Here is an 18,724-nt window from a genome sequence, read left to right as displayed (position 1 = left end):
GTGGTCTCAATCTATGTGTGGTCTAAAGCCAAATAAAGGCCCTGCACCACAAAAGGGTCGGTATTCAAAGACTTTGGATAAAAATCTCCAGAGTTTCATTAAATTCCCTTTGATTGATCTCAGTTAAAACAACTAAGGAACCTTTCCTGAGTGCAAATTAATTTAATCGCTTTATATAAAGTAATACTCCTAAAAACCTTTCAGTTTGTAGTAAATCAGATAGCAGTTTAATTATGAAAACAATGCCTCATCTGCATCAATGGGGTCTTGTGGTCTGGGGATTTTGGTGGAATGATTGTATGTGAAACAACAGACTTTAATGAAAGAGAGGGAAAACATGGGCATTTTGAACATGCATTTTGAAGCCTAGTATACAGGAAGTGGGCAGACTGCCAGCATGCCCCAGTCCTTCATGGGTTTTGGGGTCTTTTTTAGCCTTTCTTTAGCCTACTTTTTTAACACATGGTGTTCACCCTTTCTCTCCTGTGCTGCTTATATGTAAAAATTGTTTTTTCTAAGCTTTGTTAGGTACATTAAAGAACAGGCCAGCTCTTCATGAGCTGGAATGTAATTATTTCCTCTATTATGGAGGCACTGCCATTCCTTCAGTGTCTTCATTAAGACATGTCTCAGCTGTGCCAAATTGATTACTGTAGCAGTGCTCAACCTGTCTGTGATCTGTGTGACCAGGAAGGGATGGAAAAGGTTCATTCTGGGCCTCATGTGTGACACCTGTGTGACAGAACGGACTGTTGCCACCTCCAAAGCTAGAAATGCTACTGGTCGTCTTAGCTGCCAACCATCTCATAACATATCATTTGAAAATTTGAAAAAACTAACCTTTATCTTCTTACCACAGATAATAAAGGTATGGCAGCAGCCTGGAAGACAAATGGGAAGAATCAACACCTTTATAGGTGCTGGAAGCACAAGTACAAATATTCTTAATTATAATTTCTAGAATTAAAATTCTGTGATGAAGCTTAAACACACAAGCATGCCTTTTAATGCAGCAGAAGGTGTCCTGCAAGAACAGTGGTAGCTGAGTTTCTCTTCCTACCAAATTGTTATGTGTCTGTACTATCCTGAGATAGTAGAGACAAGCCACCTCTGATGGTCACATAGTGCCACATCCCCTGTGGCCGTGCACACCACAGTGAGGCTGCCCTGGGAGGCATGGGGGAAGACTTTGTTACTGTGCATTCAGCTGTGCCTAGTCCCTCTCACATCTCCAGAAAGCACACCATGGCCATGAAGAAGTGTTTTTATGATTTGCAGCATGTATGCTAATCTTTATGGATGTATAATTTAAAGAAAACTTAGTAGTGCTGATGTGTTCTAAGTGTATTCAGACAAAAGACTGCAGGGGCTGCCAAGATGCTGAAGTCTTTGAGGATGTCCATTCATTGTTCTTCTGCAACAACTGAGGGTGTAGCCCAACAGACGAAGAATTTTGGGAAATATAAAAGTGTTTAAAATTAGGGATAATAACATTAAGCATGGATTTTTCAATGAAGTTACTCGTTTTACTGGAAATGCTCTCACGTGTCTCAAACATTCAGGCACCGTTCTGATTTTTTGACTGACACAAAACAAATGTTTTTGTGCTGCCTTGTTGTATTTTGCAGAAAGCCATTTGTGTCTAGTGTTCCTTCTGCAGTCAACAAGTTGAATAATTTGTCTTTTTGATAGAGAACTTTGCCATTATACATTCTCTGCATGGATTTTCCAATGAAGCAGCTGGGAGTGACACAGAGCATTTGATTGTCTGACAGCTGTGTTCCATGTAAGACATTAATGCATTAGAATAATTGATTTAAAAGTTGTGTGATATTAATAAGGACTGTAATGCTAATGCTTGTTGCATTGCAATACATGGCTTTACTCTCTGGAGCTGTATCCAGAACTGAAGTGGCTCATTTTTTAGACTCACTGTTTGGCATTACATGAAGCTAAATTAAAGAGTATCATCTGCTAGGTCCCTTGTAATAATCTTAGATGTTAAGAACACTGTTACAGACAGTGTGAGAGAAGAAGGTTTGCAGGTATAAGTCAGATTTTGTAGAAATTCTGCTTGTGTGCAAACAATGATTCATCTAGATTTCCAGATTTATTAAAAACCCAGCTTTATTTGCTGTACCTTAGACAAAAATAGCATCTTGGCTCTCTTCCTTGGCTCTTTTCTCTCATTTTTTTTTCCCTCTTTGTTTTGTTTTGGTTTGGATTTTGGTTTGGTTTGGGTTTTTTTTGTTTTGTTTTGTTTTGTTTTGTTTTTCCCAAAAGACTACACTGTTTTAATCAAAAGACTATATTATTTTAGAAAGCAATCTTAGTAAATATAAACAGACCATTTTCCACGATATGTGAAATAAATAGCACTGTTGTTCTCTGTGATATGTTCCAGCTGAGAACCTCAGTGCTTTACAAATATACACTTTGGCTCCTTAAGACCAACCATGACTTCAAATAGCATTGGTTCAAAATTGGACATCAACAGTCAACAGATCAGGTCATTTAATGTGACTGAGGTGAGTGGAATTTTCATTTTATAGGAATACTGAGACACAAAATGTTGTCCAGCAACCTAGATTACAGTTTTCCAATTGAAGCCAGTTGTGAGACACTGTGTTGTTATATTAGTTATTGGCGTGGGCCAACTCAAGAGTGTGTGTGTGTGTGTGTGTGTGTGTGGAGGCACAGGCTGAATTTCACAAAGGTGAGGTGATGCCCTGTCCCACACCCCAGCCCCTTGGAGATTCCTTGGGCAGCCCTGGGGCAGCTGTCAGTCACTGGACACTGGGAGCAGTGTCCACACCACAACCTGGAGCCCCTGACCCAGCCCCAGAATAGCTGGAACATCCCAAGTCCTGCCTGGGGGAGGCGTGGCCACAGGGGGCCAAAGCAATAAAGGCATCAGTGTGTTTGTTCAGACCCTGCCACCTGAACACGTGGTAGCTGGACTTTCATGGGATCTTGGTAGTAGCTATAATTTTCTCCTGTTCTCTTTCTTTATTTCTTCTTCCTCTAATGTCCTTTCTTAATATTTTGAGTACCTTGATACTGGATGTGCTGGATTTTGCTAAACTCTGTGTGTTAGCATGTGCTAAGTCAATGCTTTGTAGAGTGATTTATTTTGGTTGCATGCGATGCTTTTGAATTTTTAGGATTTTTAGCTTTTTTTAGATTTTAATATGGCTGTATAGCCTGTCACACTTTAGAATAGTAGTTAACAGTTACCAAACCCTATTCCCTATTTCATATCGAATCTTCTAAATTCTTTAGGCTTGTTTAGGCTCCTTTCAAGGCAGGACAACAGTAAGCAGATTCTGTTTAAGAACATTTGCACCTGAAAAACAAGATACCATCATAGTCAAAGCAACCTTCAAGCCCAGAACCTTCGAGAATGTACATGCCATGAAGAAGAGGAAGATGAGGAAGAAAGGGGTCTTGGGACCTCTGACTCAATTTCCGGAGAAGTGTGCCAGGGGGACAGGTCTGGGGATGGGTGGGTCTCAGATCAGACCATAAATTGTGGAACCCCTGGACAGGGGGGCACGCACCTTTTCGTACTACTAGCACCAAAATGTCTTCATTAAAGAGCTGCTCTCCATCTTATCTATACTAAATTAGCCCGGTGAGGTTTCTTTTTCCTGATCTTTAGGCAAGAAATATTACCCTTTATACTTTTCCAAGACCTCTTATTTTTTAAAGTTTACCAGTAAAATACCCTCTAAGAAAACTTGTGCGGCATCATCTCCTTTGTGCTTTCTCTTAAGGTGTTAAATGAACTGGATCTAGAGGGTGGATATTGTTGGAGCCTCGTATGTTTTTAAAGTAAAACCTCTTCATTGAGCCCATAGCTCTGGTGCTGGGGCCTACACCAGTACCCAAAATTTTTAACTTTGGGTGTTTTGCTCAATCTGGTGGGCATTTTGACATGTCTCTGTCATGTCCTAATACCTATTAGAACTAAGGTGAGGGGCAGCAGTGTTTGTGAAGAGATTGTGCTGCTACCTAGCCTAAACTAAACCTCTGAATGCAATCTGAAGTAAATAACAGTAATTTTCCTGCTAGTTTGAGGTTTTGCAGTAGAGTAAATACAGGCTTCCTTGGATTTAGTAAGTGGCTGTTGTCAGTGGATTGGATTTGGGTAATGTCCCTCATACCCTGAAGTTTAAAAGCTTACCTTTCTATTACTTTTAATGGAGGTGTGTGCATGTTAAAACTCCCTTTAGGTTACAGCTTTTTTCTGCAATGTAATGGTTCATAAATTAAGGGATCAATTTTTTGTCACCAGAGCTGAAAATTTCTCCCTAAAGCTTAGGCCTCTGAGAAATTCTTTAGATCCTGAGGAATTTCTATGACAATGGTCCTTTGAAAAGAATGTTTTCTGATACTTTTCAGGAGAGAAAATCAACAATGATTAATGCCTTATAATTTTGGACTTGTTAGCATAGAAACCTCTGCCACATTTGGAGAGTCACTTGACATTCCTATTGTTGATTACAAGAAGACTTAAACCCATATCACACCAAACTCCATAGCAATGATAGAATGTAATTTCCAGTCTTTTTCTTTCTCAAGGACAAGAATACATCCAGAATCATTGCTCTTCCCTCATGCAGTTGTACAACTGAATCTCAAACGCTGTTTTGTTTCATGTCCATGCTTGTAAGGGTATAGTTGTCACCTGAGTACAGGTCTTCTGACCGCCCAGGACACACACCACTGGGTTCTTTACTGAAGTCACCAAAACCACTGAGGATTATGTGCCAGAGTATGAGGTTATTTAGTATGTGTTAAAAGGAGTCTACAGATTGTAATGCTTCTGTGTAGGCCTCTCTCTACTCAGTTTGCTGCTGCAGCAACTTTTCCAGAGCATCACCACTGAGGGTTTGACCAAGAAGAGAAGCTCTTTCTGGAATCTTAGTCTTGGATGGAGCTTTTAAGTGCCTCAGAAGCTGAAGAGGAAATGGATGTACTCCCAGTATCAAGAACCATTTCCTTTTTTGTGTTATATACATTAACTGCATTGTACTGTGAAAAACTGAGCATGTTTCTTGTTGGTTGCATCTGATAAGCAAGAGATCCTCACTCTCCTAGGACAGAACTCAAAGGAATATCTTGTACAGTGCTTCCTTGGTAATGCTCCAGAAAATGCTTTTGGATAAAGAAGGAGAATAATCAGAATACTGATTGTTTCTGAATTTCATTATTAACTTCATGCTTGTAAACCCTTGTGATTATTGTGAATGAGAATGACAGGCTGGAGCAGCAGCATTACCCTCCTGGTTGTCATGGTGATGCACAGCCCTGCAAAGAAACCCAGCCACAAGCATCAGTAGTTCCAGATTATTCTTGTTTCTTCTATAGGAAGCATGCTGGGTTTCTTTGATGGCATGATTATTGTGTTTTTATTATCTTGATCATGCGACCCACTAGGCAAGTCTCCAAGCAAGCTGAGCAGATTTACAGCCACTTGCAGAATCATCTCTCTGTCAGCATGTCTACCCTTACTTTTGTGTTCTCTGTCAGACCTTGTGTCTAGGTAGAACATAACTTAGTGTACTCAAGGGCCTTCCCACAGTGAATACTTAAGGACAGTGTATATACGTAGGCTGAAGAGGGAGAAGAAGGTACACTTAACACTTACCCTTTTAAACATGATCTTTCACTCTGTTCTTCTCAGCCTGCATTAGGGACTAAGAGTGGACTGCTGCAAGTAGGTACTCACACAGTAAAATTTATGTCATGTAGTGAATACCTGGAAAATAATTGTATCTATTTTCTCCCACAGTTCAACAGGTCTTCCTGTGTACAGCCTCCAGGTTTAGGATAAGCATGAGTCTTTTTCTTACTTTGAGAACCTCATGCTTCTTTTAGGAGTGTTGACTGAATGGGCAGATGGCAGACAGTGCAGGTTTAGGCCATCACTTATCAATGTAAGTCAGAAATCAAAGGGACAGAATGAGGCTGTGTGTGAGGTGTCTATGGGTATGGGGGTATGTGTGTGTGTTCTTGCTTGCTTTGTTCCTCAAGTCCATTTTTTTTCTTTTCCAACTAAAAGCCTGTAAAGAAAGGGGCTGATTTTGACTATACCTTTCTAAAGAAAGTTTACATAAAACTTTTAACTTACTGTTTTGATATCAACAATCGGAACTGCATGATTTTACTAGTAATTAATAAAAATATATATACCATGCTTAATTTTCATCTGTGGGAAGCTGAACTACTCTCTTTCCTGTGTGGGCAAACTTTGAAATGAAAAGAATGAGTATGTCTACAAAAGACATGTCTTCAGTGCTCTTCTGTGCTCTGGCATTTCTCAGGAAAAGATGTGGTAATTTTGGTCTATCCTTTAGATAATGTGACCCTGATAGATTACACAAATTAATCGTAGTTAAAGAGTACAATAAGAAATGAAATGCCAAGTTTATTTCTGGAGTAATAAAACTAGTTTGCCATTATATTATTGATTAATGAGTCACAGATGTTACATTTTAAAATAAGCTGCCACTTTTTTGATCAGTCTGTAAGGACAGTTATGCTGATGATCCTAACCAGATCACTGTGCAATAAAAACAGGCCATTCATCACAGTGAATTAGAAGCTACGTTCCAGCAAGCAAAAATACAAACACACAGGTTAACGCACATCTCTCAGAGGAGATAAATACTCATTCCAAGTTTTTCTGAAACTTGATAAAATGTGCAGTGTGCAATCCAGGCCAGTATACCACTCTGATATTGGTGATGTACCTCACGGATGTATCTTTTTTGCCTAGTATTTTCTCATAAGCAAATATGGGCCAGATTGTATCATATTGCACATGGTATAGCTTTGAGTTAATTTTAATTTTTAACAGCCATATGTTTTCTTCATCTATCTTTAAGTCATGCCACAGGAACATCTGCTGGTTCTTTTCTTTCTTACTATTGACTTCAGTTGTGCATTTTTATAGTGCGGTTTTATTTCCTTGCATGGGTCAAGTCAGCTTGCTGGTTTGAAGAGGGGCAAGGGGAGACAACATGCTAAGTGTTACGGTTGTGCTGGATTTGGCTCCTATTTGCACAGGCAACCTGGGAGTCAGTAGTTCTTCCCCACGCTGTCCCTCTTGCCCTTGTCACAATGTCCTGTGGCTGGGCTGAAAATATTTTTGTCCCCTATGCTTAAAAACTCTTTTGGTCCCTGTGCTGAGATGGACATAGGATGGCCTCTCCCTATATTGTGACTTTGCAATACAACGTCTGTGCTCTGAAAATTTGGACTGTGGGGTTTATCTCTCAGGGTGCACCAATGACCCACTGTGTGGCAGCAAATTTTATTTAGAATTCCACCAGCCAGTCAAATATGCAAATCTGATGTGAAGCTCATGAGAGGAGGCTGGAGAGATATCTTGAATTCTGTGAGGTATTACATAATTGGTAAGATTTTTTTCTATCCTCTTTCTTGCTGTTCTGAATGGGGAAAAAAAAATTAAAATTTGAATACTCCCGGGGTGGTGAGCGTGTGTCTGTGTGTCAATGTGAGTGTGTGTCTGTGTGTGTGTTGAAGGAAATAAACACAGAAGTGGGAAGAAATAAGTGAGCAAACCTTAATAACAGCAGCTCAGTTTTTAGTCCCAACAGACTTAACTAGCAGAAGGGGAAAGGAAGATCTGGGGCTGGCTGCCAGAGAATCATTGCTGAGTGTGAACACTACAAGGCATCTCTGAATGCTGTGATCATAGGGAGCCTGAAAGTATTTGTGATTTGGGACTTTGCAGTCAGTCTTACAAGCAAGGAGTGTTTATCGCAGATTTTCAGTACGGAGAAAACTACAGCCAAGCTGACCAGAAAGACTGGAATTTCATCTATCTCTCCCCTCCCCCTCTCTGCTTTCTCTCTGTCGCCCACTCACTGGATTTCTTTCCCTGCCAGCCTTTTAAACTAGAGATTCCTGGGCCAGTGACATACATTTTTCCTCTTATTCTAGTGTGCTCTCATGTTCAGCCTCCTGCAGAAACACTGCTGCCTGTAAGTATCTGATTCAAGTTTGTTGTACACTGAATCCTGTTGTGTTTGTGGTTGTAATAGTGCTTAACAGCTTGCAGAGTTCAGTTTGCTGCTGAATGTTGCAGCCAAGCAGTCAGACAGTAATTTTTGTAGTCGGGATGGATGAAATCTCAGTTCTCTCTTTGAGGAAAGTAGACACTGGTTCTTGCCAGTAGTTTAGCAAGTTAACATGAAAGCCAACGGTCCCAAGCAACTTACTTTATCCTAATGTACAAGCTGATATAGATTTCTCAAGTATGTTGGCTTTTTTCTGTCAAATCTAATAAAACTTTGTGGCTTTATCTTTTATAAAAGCTTGGCAGCACTAAGCAAGATTTCTTTGCTTAGAATTGTCTTACTAATAAGACACACTAGAAGAAAAAGATAAAACATTGAAAATATAATGAAAACTTTCGAAATTACTAGGTCTTTATATAGGATATATTTAATTTAGCTGGCATAACTTGTTTTTTAAATGCATGTTTTAAATTGTACACTTATTTTGCAGTAAGGATCTGTATTTTAACATTTTCATGTACATTCAGACAACTGACTTGGTTTATCTGAATGAGACAGATGTTCACTGGTCATATGAATGAATACTTACTTATGTTCCTTAAAACATATGAGCTTGCACAGTTTTTACATTTCCTGCTGGTTTGTATGTATTTATCTAGAACTAAACTCTAAAACAAGCTCTCTCTTTGGGAGGTTAGTTACTGTCACTCTGTGTTGTGCTGAGACATTCCAACAAACTCTGTAGACAATTATCCACAGTTTTTTCAAAGGGTTACTGAAAGGGGATTTTGCCAGTTATGGTTTTGCTAGTTGTCATCTCAGCTAACTCGGCACTGCACTTTACCTTAGACAAAATGCATCTCTATTGACCTGTCCAGGGTGTCACTGGGAGACATTGGCACTGCAGACTACTAGTTGTTTTCACAGAACAGCACACACATCTATACAAGTTGTCCCAGCTCTTTTTTCTTGCACAGGTGTTATTGCTGTGTCTGCCAGCATTTTCATCATGATTCTTCCTTAGGGTTTGTTTTGCATGCAACGTGAACTGCATGCAGATCATTTTAACCTAGACAATGAGGTGGTTTGGATCTGGGGACATTTAGATTTTGAACATATGTTCCAGCATAGATTTTAATTTTAAATTACAATACCTCCTATCTGTTCATTCTTATGTTCATTTTTTTCCACAGTCCTTGAAGTAGTCTGGATAATATTAATCTATGATAATAATAGTGTTAGTACAAGTGGTCTTGATCCTATATGCCTGTGATAACATTACAGTCCAACAGGACTTCATCTATTTGTGGGGAAAAGAAACTATCACTGCCTCTATCAATCTGTGAATTACAGGTGGCAACAAAATAGCACATGCTACTCAAATAACGATGCATTAAAAATGTAATCCACTTGCCTGTACCTGTTTGAACATAAAGAGGGACTGAGTGAATAATTTGTCATCAATACCTTTACTTTGGTTCTCTCATTTTTTGCGATTATGTGGCATTCACTTGTGGACCCAGATTAGTTTATCTCATAGCACTGGCTGTGTGGGCTACAGTTATTGTAGCTAGGGTGTCCATGTAACATTTCATGCTTTAACAACTCACAAAACATGATCCTTGTTTGATTCAGGTGCCTTTTGTGCAGTTGGGTTAAAAACCCTGAACCTGAGAGTCAGTAGCTCCTAAATCTTCCTAAACTACTTTTGGGAAGGTGCTAAACATTCCCTGATAAAGTGTGTAGTTTCCTACTCTAGTTGCTACCATTGTGAAGTCCTGCAAAAGTATTCAGAGATCTCTAGTAGCTGATTGTGAAGTCAGACTATAGCTGGATTGCACTTGATGTTTTGATGAATATTGTCTAAAACTATTATGTGATTGTATGAGCTAATTTAATACTCATGATCCTTTTGTTGCCCTGGGCTGAATTTTAATTGCTGTAAAAATATTTGTCTTGTTTCCTAGAAGCCCTGGAACACTGTTAGTTGTTTTCTTTCAACCCATCCTAAAAAAAAATCCTGTTCTTTCTGTTTCTTGTAAACCTTTTCTGATATTCATTAAAACAAATCAATGCAACTCCCATCCCACAACAATCATTCTCCGTAATCTCCAAGAACTTTGAAAAAAAAGAGGGCAATTTTTGATCCAGCTGTTCAGTGAAATATCCCAGGTAACCAGAGATTTTGTCACACACGGAGAAACCCTTAAAGTCTCATACAAATCCCAGTGAAGATTTTGGTTGTATAGAGACTTGGGTCAAGTTCACTAGTAATTACAGATTCTTTAGTCAGGTTTTAGGTATTACAGCTGAGAGTTAGTGGTGCCGTTTCTGAGTTTCTTTTTTTGTTTGTTTGGTTGGTTTGGCTTTTGTTTGTTTGTTTGTTTTGTTTTGTTTTTTGGTACTGGTAGATAGCTATGTAAGTAATTTAGATTCCTCTTTTACTTACATCAAATTAGCTCTCCTCAAAATCAGACTCACCATTTGTATTTGGTGAGAATGCTAATGTTTGTAATTAACAGTTGTATCCTTTCGTAAATGTGCACCAGAAGCCCTGAGGGAAAACTAGTTCTTCTGGCATTTGAAGGAAATTTTTAACAAACTACATCTAAAGTCCACAGAAACTATCCCATACGTTGCCCCCAGTTTGGTATGTCCCTCAGTTTTAACTCTACAGGGTAGTATTCGCTGCCTCTTCACTGCCTCAGCCTTCCTATCCTGGCCTCATCTGCAGAGCAGGGCAAGAGTTCTCCAGCAGAGTAACTCCTTAGAGTTCCCCTTGCCCAGTGTCCCTTGTACAATGCCTTGGACTCATCTTCAGGACGTGTTTTCCAGGCTTCCAAATCTCAGTGTCAGCTTGGCTAATCTACCTATAATTATGGGAAGGGTGGTCTCTTTACTTGTTATCATAGCTTTTTTTACCAGTAGGGTTTAATATTGGATCCTGTGGGAATTACTGGAGACTTGTCAGGGTATGATGCAGTGTTTTGCAAAACTACACCAGGTAATTAACTTGGGTCCTGGCAGTTAGTTGGCTCTGTCATTTCTGCTTAGAATTACCACATGATTTAGGGTGAACAACTGTAACTGCTCCCATCTCTTGCTCCGATAACAGCCAGCTTTTATGGCAAGTACAGCTTCAAAGGTACATCAGGCAATTCAGGCCCTGATTAGTTTTTTTTAAAAATATCTCTGAGAGGACTCCATGAAACCTGTTCTACTGTCCATAATCACAATGTCTTTTTTTTTTTCTTTTCTAGTATCTAATGTGAATTTCCTGTATTGCTGTTTTTGTGGATTACACCTTGTCCCTTCACTATGCACCTCCAGGCTCTCTGCACTCTTTTGTTAGAAGTCCAAAAGAAGCAATAAACCCTCTCTTCCTCAGGCTGAACAAATCCAGCTGTCTCAGCCTCTCCTCATAAATCATGTGCTACATCCCCACTGAGGAATAACAGCTAATATATGATATATCACTGAACTGACATGACTGTTTTGCTTCTGAGACCAAAGCTGGTAGCTTTGTACTCACACCGCGCACCTGGAGTTATTTTAGGTGTTTTGCCATATAGACAGACTCCTAGAAAGTGGATGAGGAAACAACTTAGTTTCACTATACTGATTCCCCTAATGTGTTGTTCATGAACACCATTATTTCTTTTAAACCCCTCAGTACATCTGAAATATTGTGGTGTATTTGGATTTTACAGTGCCTCGGCTGTATGTCCATTCTGGGTACACAGATGACATGCTAAGGAATGGTAGGGATGAATCAGGTTCAGCTGTGATATTAGGGGCAGAGAAGTAAGGAGACTGTAAGGAAGTCCAAAGCAGCCACAAAGTATGGCAATGGCATCGCCAGCAGTTGTAGAGCTGCTGGAGAGCAGCTCAGTGTTGCTATTGATCAGAGTTAGTGCCATGTAGCACACACACGACTTCACTGAAGCAATGACTTTCTTCATATAGGGGGAAGATGCTAATATGATGGCATTCACACCAAAACCTTCTCACTTTTATTGCCATTTTGTGCTGAAAGGGTCACTTGCCATTTCATTTTGCTAACGTTAGATAAGTGATTGAGAAAGTGAGGTAATGCTTCCTAAGATCTTCACCTGGCCACCTAAGAAGACAGCACTCAGCAGACGAGTGGCTGGAACATACCGGGCAAACACATGTAGTGCCTGCAAGTAAAAGCAGTCAAAGCAAGACAGTGACAACATAACCAAATTTGTTTCAGAGAATGTCTCACACAACCAACATGAAATTGGTCAAAATGCTCCTGGCTCCCTTTTGAGACTCTGCTCTTTGTTTGATGCAGGGTAAGAAAAGGCAACAAAGAAACTACTGCCTGTGCCGGAGGTTTTCACTTGCACTCTGTGCTGGGTTTTACGGGGCAGGCACCAGTAGCAGATCAGCCTGGGCTGTAGCAGAGTTGAGGTGCAGAGGTGTCTGTGTGAATGACTCTGCCAGTGCCTGTTGGAGAGAGGCATCTGCTTTCCCTTCTTGTAAGCACATATATAGTGTGTAAAGAGAACAATACCCTTCCCGACTAGTGCTGTTTGTGAAATGGCGATTAGGCTGTCTCTGAACTGTGACGTGGTTTTACAGGAGCTATTCAGGTGAGTGGAGAAAGTCAAAACTCTCCAGGCTTTAATTTTATCTTTTCTCCTGAGGTGCCCTGTGCCCTCTGAATAAAGGGTTTTTGCACCACAAATAAATGCCCCCGCCTGCTATTATGGAGCACAGAGTTACTGGCATTGTCATGAGCTGTAAAACACCAGGTTTGTGGCTCAGAGTCATTCACTGCCATTTAGCACTTTGCCAGGTCCTAGCCAGAATCTAAAATTCCTAATTATTTTCTTTCAAAGGATTTAAAATCCTTTGCAGTCCTTGTGCCAGGAGCTTCCTCAGAGCAACTTTGTGACACATATGTCAGAGTGGTTATTTCACTTTCCTCAGCCCTATCTTCACCTTGTTCAGTCCAGGAAGTCAAAAAAAGGACACAGCAGTAGAGGAGGTTTTTCGCTTAGAACATCTCTCTCTGCTTTGCAGCTGGTACTTTAGGAAACACATTATATTTGATAAATGCTAGAAATCCATGCACTATGTGATAAATGGCAGTCAGATATTCAGGTTCAAAGGGTGCGCTTGCTGCAAACCATACTTTCACACTTGGAATCTGAAGTGTAGTATCTTTTTCTCCCCCTTTTTCCTAGTTGTTCTTTATAGGATTGCAGACCGTTTTTCAAAAGTGTGAATTTTAGAAAGTGGAGTGTTGTCTCAGGAAGTGCTATGGATACCCATCCCCCAAGAAAGAAACAAAATTTAGCAGGTATTTTGGGTATATTTCCATAAATGGATTTTAGTAAAACCTGTCTGTGTAAGTAAACTTCTTGAAAAATTATTTGAGATTTTGATTTGTTAATTAAACACGTTAAAACATTTTCTACTATGAATTTCATTCCTTTTCCTCTGGCTAGAATTCTATGTTTTGCCTCCGATTTTCTTCAGACTGATATGGCTGCAACATTTTAAACCAAAATGGAAAGATAAACAGCTAGAAAACCAGAGTTAAGATTTGTGTCCCAAACTACATAGTCGACATATATATAATTTAAATGTATGTTAGTCAATCTTGAATCTGTGGTGAAGTGATCTGTCTTGTCTTACTTTAGGAAATGAAAAATTTTAAATAATTTATGAACTGCTGATTGGTTTCCAGTGAAATTTAAAGCTGGGTGGATGTGTGCATTCAATTATAGGCTGTTCAGAAGGTCATTCTGCTGGAAACAGTGGAGTAAAACCTGTCAATAACAATGAAGAAAATAAAGAGATACAAGGATCTGGGTTTTAATTCACTTTCAGGAAAGATCATTGTTGGTGTTAAGGTTTTGGCAAATAAGAAGTCAGGGCATTAACGTAACAAAAATTCCCCATACAAAAATAAAAACAACATCATCGTAACACCAAACAAAAATGGACAATTCACACAAAATCCACACCTTGACCCTTCACACAGTTACAACAAAAATTTCCCATGATCATTTCATTCTCCAACAATGTTCAGTACTTGTTTTGCCCATTATTCTCCCAATTACTATCCTTATCTCAAGGTCCTCATGATCCAAGTCATGGCACTGAAAAGACAGTGGTGGGTTAACCTGGCTGGATGCCAGGTACCAAGCTGCCCTGTCATTCCCCTTCCCAGCCACACAGTGATGAGAGAAAAAGATGGAAAACAACTCATAGCTTGAGATAAGGCAATTTACTAAAGCAAAAGGGAAGAGGAAAATAACAAGGTTTATTTTCTGTTTGCCATCAGCAAGAGATGTCCACCCACTTCCCGGGAAGCAGGGCTTCAGAACGTGGAGCAGTTTCTCAGCAGGCAGACATTGTAAACAACAAATGCCCTTCCATTCCTTCTCTTTTCCTTAGCTTTTATATCTGAGCTGACATCATATAACTAGCCTTTCGTTAGTTTTTAGGTCAGCTGGGCTGGCTGTGTCCCCTCCCAGGATCTTTCTCTTGACTGGGGGGAGGCATGTCACAGTGCTGATGCTGTGCCAGTGCTGCCCAGCAGCAGTCAAAACACTGGTGTGTTACCAACACTTTTCTAGCTACCAAAGCAAAGCACAGCTGTGGGGAAATGAGCTCCATCTCAGCCAGACCTAACACATGTGAAATTAAGCTGCTGCTTTAAATGAACTGCAACTGTAAGAAATGGTTGAAGGTTTTTGTGTCTGTGTTTGTAGGTTTTTTTAATCCCAGTAGTTGCTTGATTCCTTACAGCAATTTTCTTTCTTTTATTTTTTTTCAGGATTAACAAACCTTAAAAGGACTCTGAGAAAACATTCATTATTTTGTCAGTCTTGGTCGATGAATTTTATAAATCCCAAGAATATTTTAAAAGAGTCCCCCATATTTCAGTCAAGGAGTGACTCTTAATAGAAAACATGTCACACATTTTTACCTGCAACTAATATTTTATTGCTTCATTACAGGGCAAAAGTCTGCTGGTGGAGAAAGAAGACTCCTTTTGTTAAGAAATTTTTTCCACTGGTGGAAAAGGCTGGCATCCCCTTATAATATGAAGTTCTTTGAGAAAAGCTGGTGGTTTCTGCTGCTGCCTGTAGTGCTAAGAGTGGTGTGCTCCTCCTTTATCAGTGTGAACCATGGGGTGAAAGTGATGAAGGGACAGTCTGTCTTCCTGTCAGAAGATGACCTCAAGTTTTCCATTCCCAGAGAGAAGGATGTCTGCAAAGTTGAAGTTGTGATTAATGAGCCAATAACACAGAGAGTTGGACAACTAACTCCACAGGTATTTGGGCTCCGTTGTGCTGCTTTGAGTGTTCACGTGGGAGAAACCAGAAAGAGCTGCCTTACTGTTCTTTTTTTTCCTTTGGATAGTGACTAAACAGCATGAAACTGAATGACCTGTGGGATTCAGCCTTTTGCATAAGTAGACAGCTGGCAGAGAACTGCAACGTGGAAATCCAAAAGCTGAGCTCAGTAACATGAGTGAACAGAAGTGGGCTTGCTCAGAGTCTCCTTTCACAAGCAAAGAATGACTACTTAAAAACTTTCAGTTAGGAGATATCCTCGAGCCCCTCAGCTGCTAGCTTTTCGATCATGAGGGTAACCAGTGCCCCTTGGGTACTACAGCATTTTGCATTTTAGTCACAAAGCCACTACTTAGGGAGCAATTAAGAAAAAAATCATCACATACAATAAGCACATTGTGTACACCATTGTTTGCTCTGCTTTGCAACATCCAAATTGCTAGCAGATGGCAAATACATTAAAACTCCCCTGTTTTCTGTTCAAATGTCAAGCTTGTAGGAATAATGAAATGTATTTCACATATCACCGTTCTGCTACTCATCTGCTTTACAAATTGGCCCACCTGAGTCATAGCAGGAAGGATTAGAAAGTAATTGATGTGAAGAGGTAATGATATAGATAGGAGATGAATGGTTTTAATGAAACAAAGGCAAACAGGTTTTGTCTTCTTGAAAAATTTTGTTTACTGTACCATACAGCATACACTTTTGTATATTTGTATATGTATATAGTTTTAAACATCCTCACCGAGTTTTTGGTGGTTTCTGTGAAGGTAGGTGCAGGAGGACCAGTTTCAGTAGATTTTTTCATTGTTACTTTCACAGACCACTGACAAGTATTTTCAGCTGAATCAGCACCACTATGCAACAGAGTGACGGAAAACAGGAGGTGTTGCAATGAGCAGGGCAATGTGTGATCTTCTCTAGAGACTGGCCCCAAGAAATGTAGTGCATCTGCTGAAACTTCCCCAGGGCCTGTTCTCTGCCAGCACAGAGACTCTGACCATAGTACCCCACCTCTGCTTCCCCAGTGTGGGTTGGCTCTTGATTCATATGAACATAGAATCATTAAGGTTGGAAAAGACTTTGCAGATCATTGAGTCCAATCATTAACCCAGCACTGCCAGGTCTACTGTTAAACCATGTCCCTAAGCACCACATCTACACAAGTTTTGAACACTGACCACCCCTTCAGTGAAGAAATTTTTCCTAATATCCAATCTAAAGAAGAGGAAGAAAAAGAGGAGAAAAACAGAGACATATGTCAAACCTCTGACAAACCTCTTCTGTAGGCAGTGTGGCTGAGGAAGTGACTTTGCTTTCAGTTTCCACCTCAGCTTCTATGTGCTGTAGAAATACCAGGTGTTTTGAAATAGCCTCTTTGTCCTGTGTAAGTCAACATGTTTCAAGGACACAGTTAGAGAGGTACTTTTCAAGAGATCCCAGGAGATGTGTATTCCCCATACCTTGTTTTCCAAAATACCTGCAGTCCTTGACTTCCCCACTCGCAGCTCCATCTCTGTTGAGAACCTGTCATTTCATGGCTCTGATGTGTGCCCAGGCAGTCGAGTGTGGCTCTTGGAGGCCGCAGGCACAACATCTAGAGGGAAGGGCTCTGCTGCACAGGCGACCCCAGGGTACCAGACTGTAGAGAGGCTGTGGCTGCTCGTGCTTCCTGAGCTTTCTCCATTCCCAAACAAAGGTGCTAGAGTCTGGATTTCCTGGGGCCACTCGTGCTCTTCCTACAGGAGACTCTGCAGCTAAAAAACATCTCTGTTATGATCTGGTTTACTGCCAGTAAAGTGAGTAATGTTCTAGGAATGCATGACAATTTAATTATAAATTGTAATTGAAAGGCAGTTGAAGTGGAAAAAAACCCCACAAAGCTAAACAGTAATTAGGAAAAGATTTAGATCTCCTTTGTCTTACCCAGCAAATTTACAGACAATTAGAGTTGCCTGTTCATATAAAAGGAAAACATATCAGGAAACATAAAACAGATGTTTCTTTTTGCAAAGCAGATTGTGTCTTAATAAACATATAAACTGATTGTCACTCAGTGGTAGCAGATATTCATGGAAAGGTCCTTCATTTTCCATCCCCTTGTTATCAATTAAGATGTGAAACTAATAATAATAATAATAATAATGGCCAGTCTTCGTGAGCGAAGATCCGGGGAAGGTCTTTACACCTTCCAGCCTGCACATTGGATTTTTTAGGTGAGACACAGTGTGCGCGGAACTGAGCCCACCCTTTAATCCTAAGGTTCATCTGCCAGGGCCAAGCGAGCTTGGACAGTGGCAGTGAGGTCCTCAGGACGTAGGTGGGTTGCCTTTAAGGCTAACGAGCTCCATCTGGCCCGGGGAGTGGCCCTGACCGGGAATTGAACCCGGGTCTCGGCGCTGACAGCGCTGCGCCCTTACCACTGGACCACCAGGGGCTCCCTGATGTGAAACTAGTGATGTCTTAAAATGAGAAAAATTAATTCCTTGATATGATGGGACCTGATGTAGTCTCTCTCCATGATATTTGAAAAGTTATGGCAGTTAGGGCAAATCCCAGTTTCCAGACTGGAAAAAGGGAAACATTTTACAACTTTAAAAAGGGTAGATCCTCCCTGGGGACTACTGACCTGTCAGACTCCCCTCTGTGCCTGGGAAGATCATGGTACACATCCTCTGAGAAAAGCCATGATAAGAGACATGGAGGACAGGGAGGTGATTCTGGACAGCCAGCACGGCTTCACCAAGGGCAAGTTCTGCCTGACCAATCCAGTGACCTTCTGTGATGGAGTGACTGCATCAGTGGACAAAGGAAGGGCTACAGATGTCATTTATCTGGACTTCTGTAAAGCCTTTGACATGGTCCCCCACAGCATCCTTCTGTCACCAAAACCCTACTGACTTCAAGGGCTCATCAGTCTCATCTTTGGGGTACAACATTAATCTTCTGAAGCTGTAATATGAGTGGGGTTTGTATATAATATACTTTCTTTTTTTTCCCTGAAGGTAACACACCGTGTAACTTAATTTTATTTTCCATTTTTGTAGAATATCACTTAAGACTATCTAATTAATTGGTTAACTGCCATGTTCCTTTATGTTAGCTTGTACTAAGAAAGAAAAGACATTAAGGAAGAAAGAGAGATATTTGTTGGTTTTGTTTGTAAAACAGCAAAGCACATATTTCTGTGGCATTTGAAAATAATAGACAACAGAACAGCCACAACATAGTCAAAACCTTCATCGTACGAGAGTAATTTTGTTTTTCACAAACTGTTTTTGTCCTTTGTTTCTAGGCAGAGTTAACAAATGAAACCAAACATACTTTTGG

At 40.3% G+C, this 18,724-nt stretch overlaps 1 protein-coding gene across 13 annotated transcripts in view; it reads left to right on the top strand.

Moving 5' to 3' along the window:
- FREM1 (FRAS1 related extracellular matrix 1) overlaps positions 1-18,724 on the top strand; it is a 91,445-nt gene that overhangs the window by 13,971 nt on the left and 58,750 nt on the right. For 12 of the 13 annotated variants that reach the window (XR_007630461.1, XR_007630462.1, XR_007630463.1 and 9 more), the window contains exons 1-2: positions 7,676-8,015; positions 15,053-15,369. Coding sequence is in view for 7 of the 13 variants with exons in the window: in XM_050328624.1 (XP_050184581.1) it covers positions 15,139-15,369 (231 nt within the window). In the remaining 6 variants the exon portion in view is untranslated. Of the gene's footprint in view, positions 1-7,675; positions 8,016-15,052; positions 15,370-18,724 lie in introns of those variants that run through there. The other variant, XM_050328623.1, reaches the window with a different exon arrangement.

This window comes from Myiozetetes cayanensis, unplaced genomic scaffold (assembly GCF_022539395.1).
Source record: "Myiozetetes cayanensis isolate MyiCay16 unplaced genomic scaffold, myiCay2020 scf4, whole genome shotgun sequence".
NCBI classification, from domain to species: Eukaryota; Metazoa; Chordata; class Aves; order Passeriformes; family Tyrannidae; genus Myiozetetes; species Myiozetetes cayanensis.
This window is presented reverse-complemented; position numbering and strand designations above follow the sequence as displayed.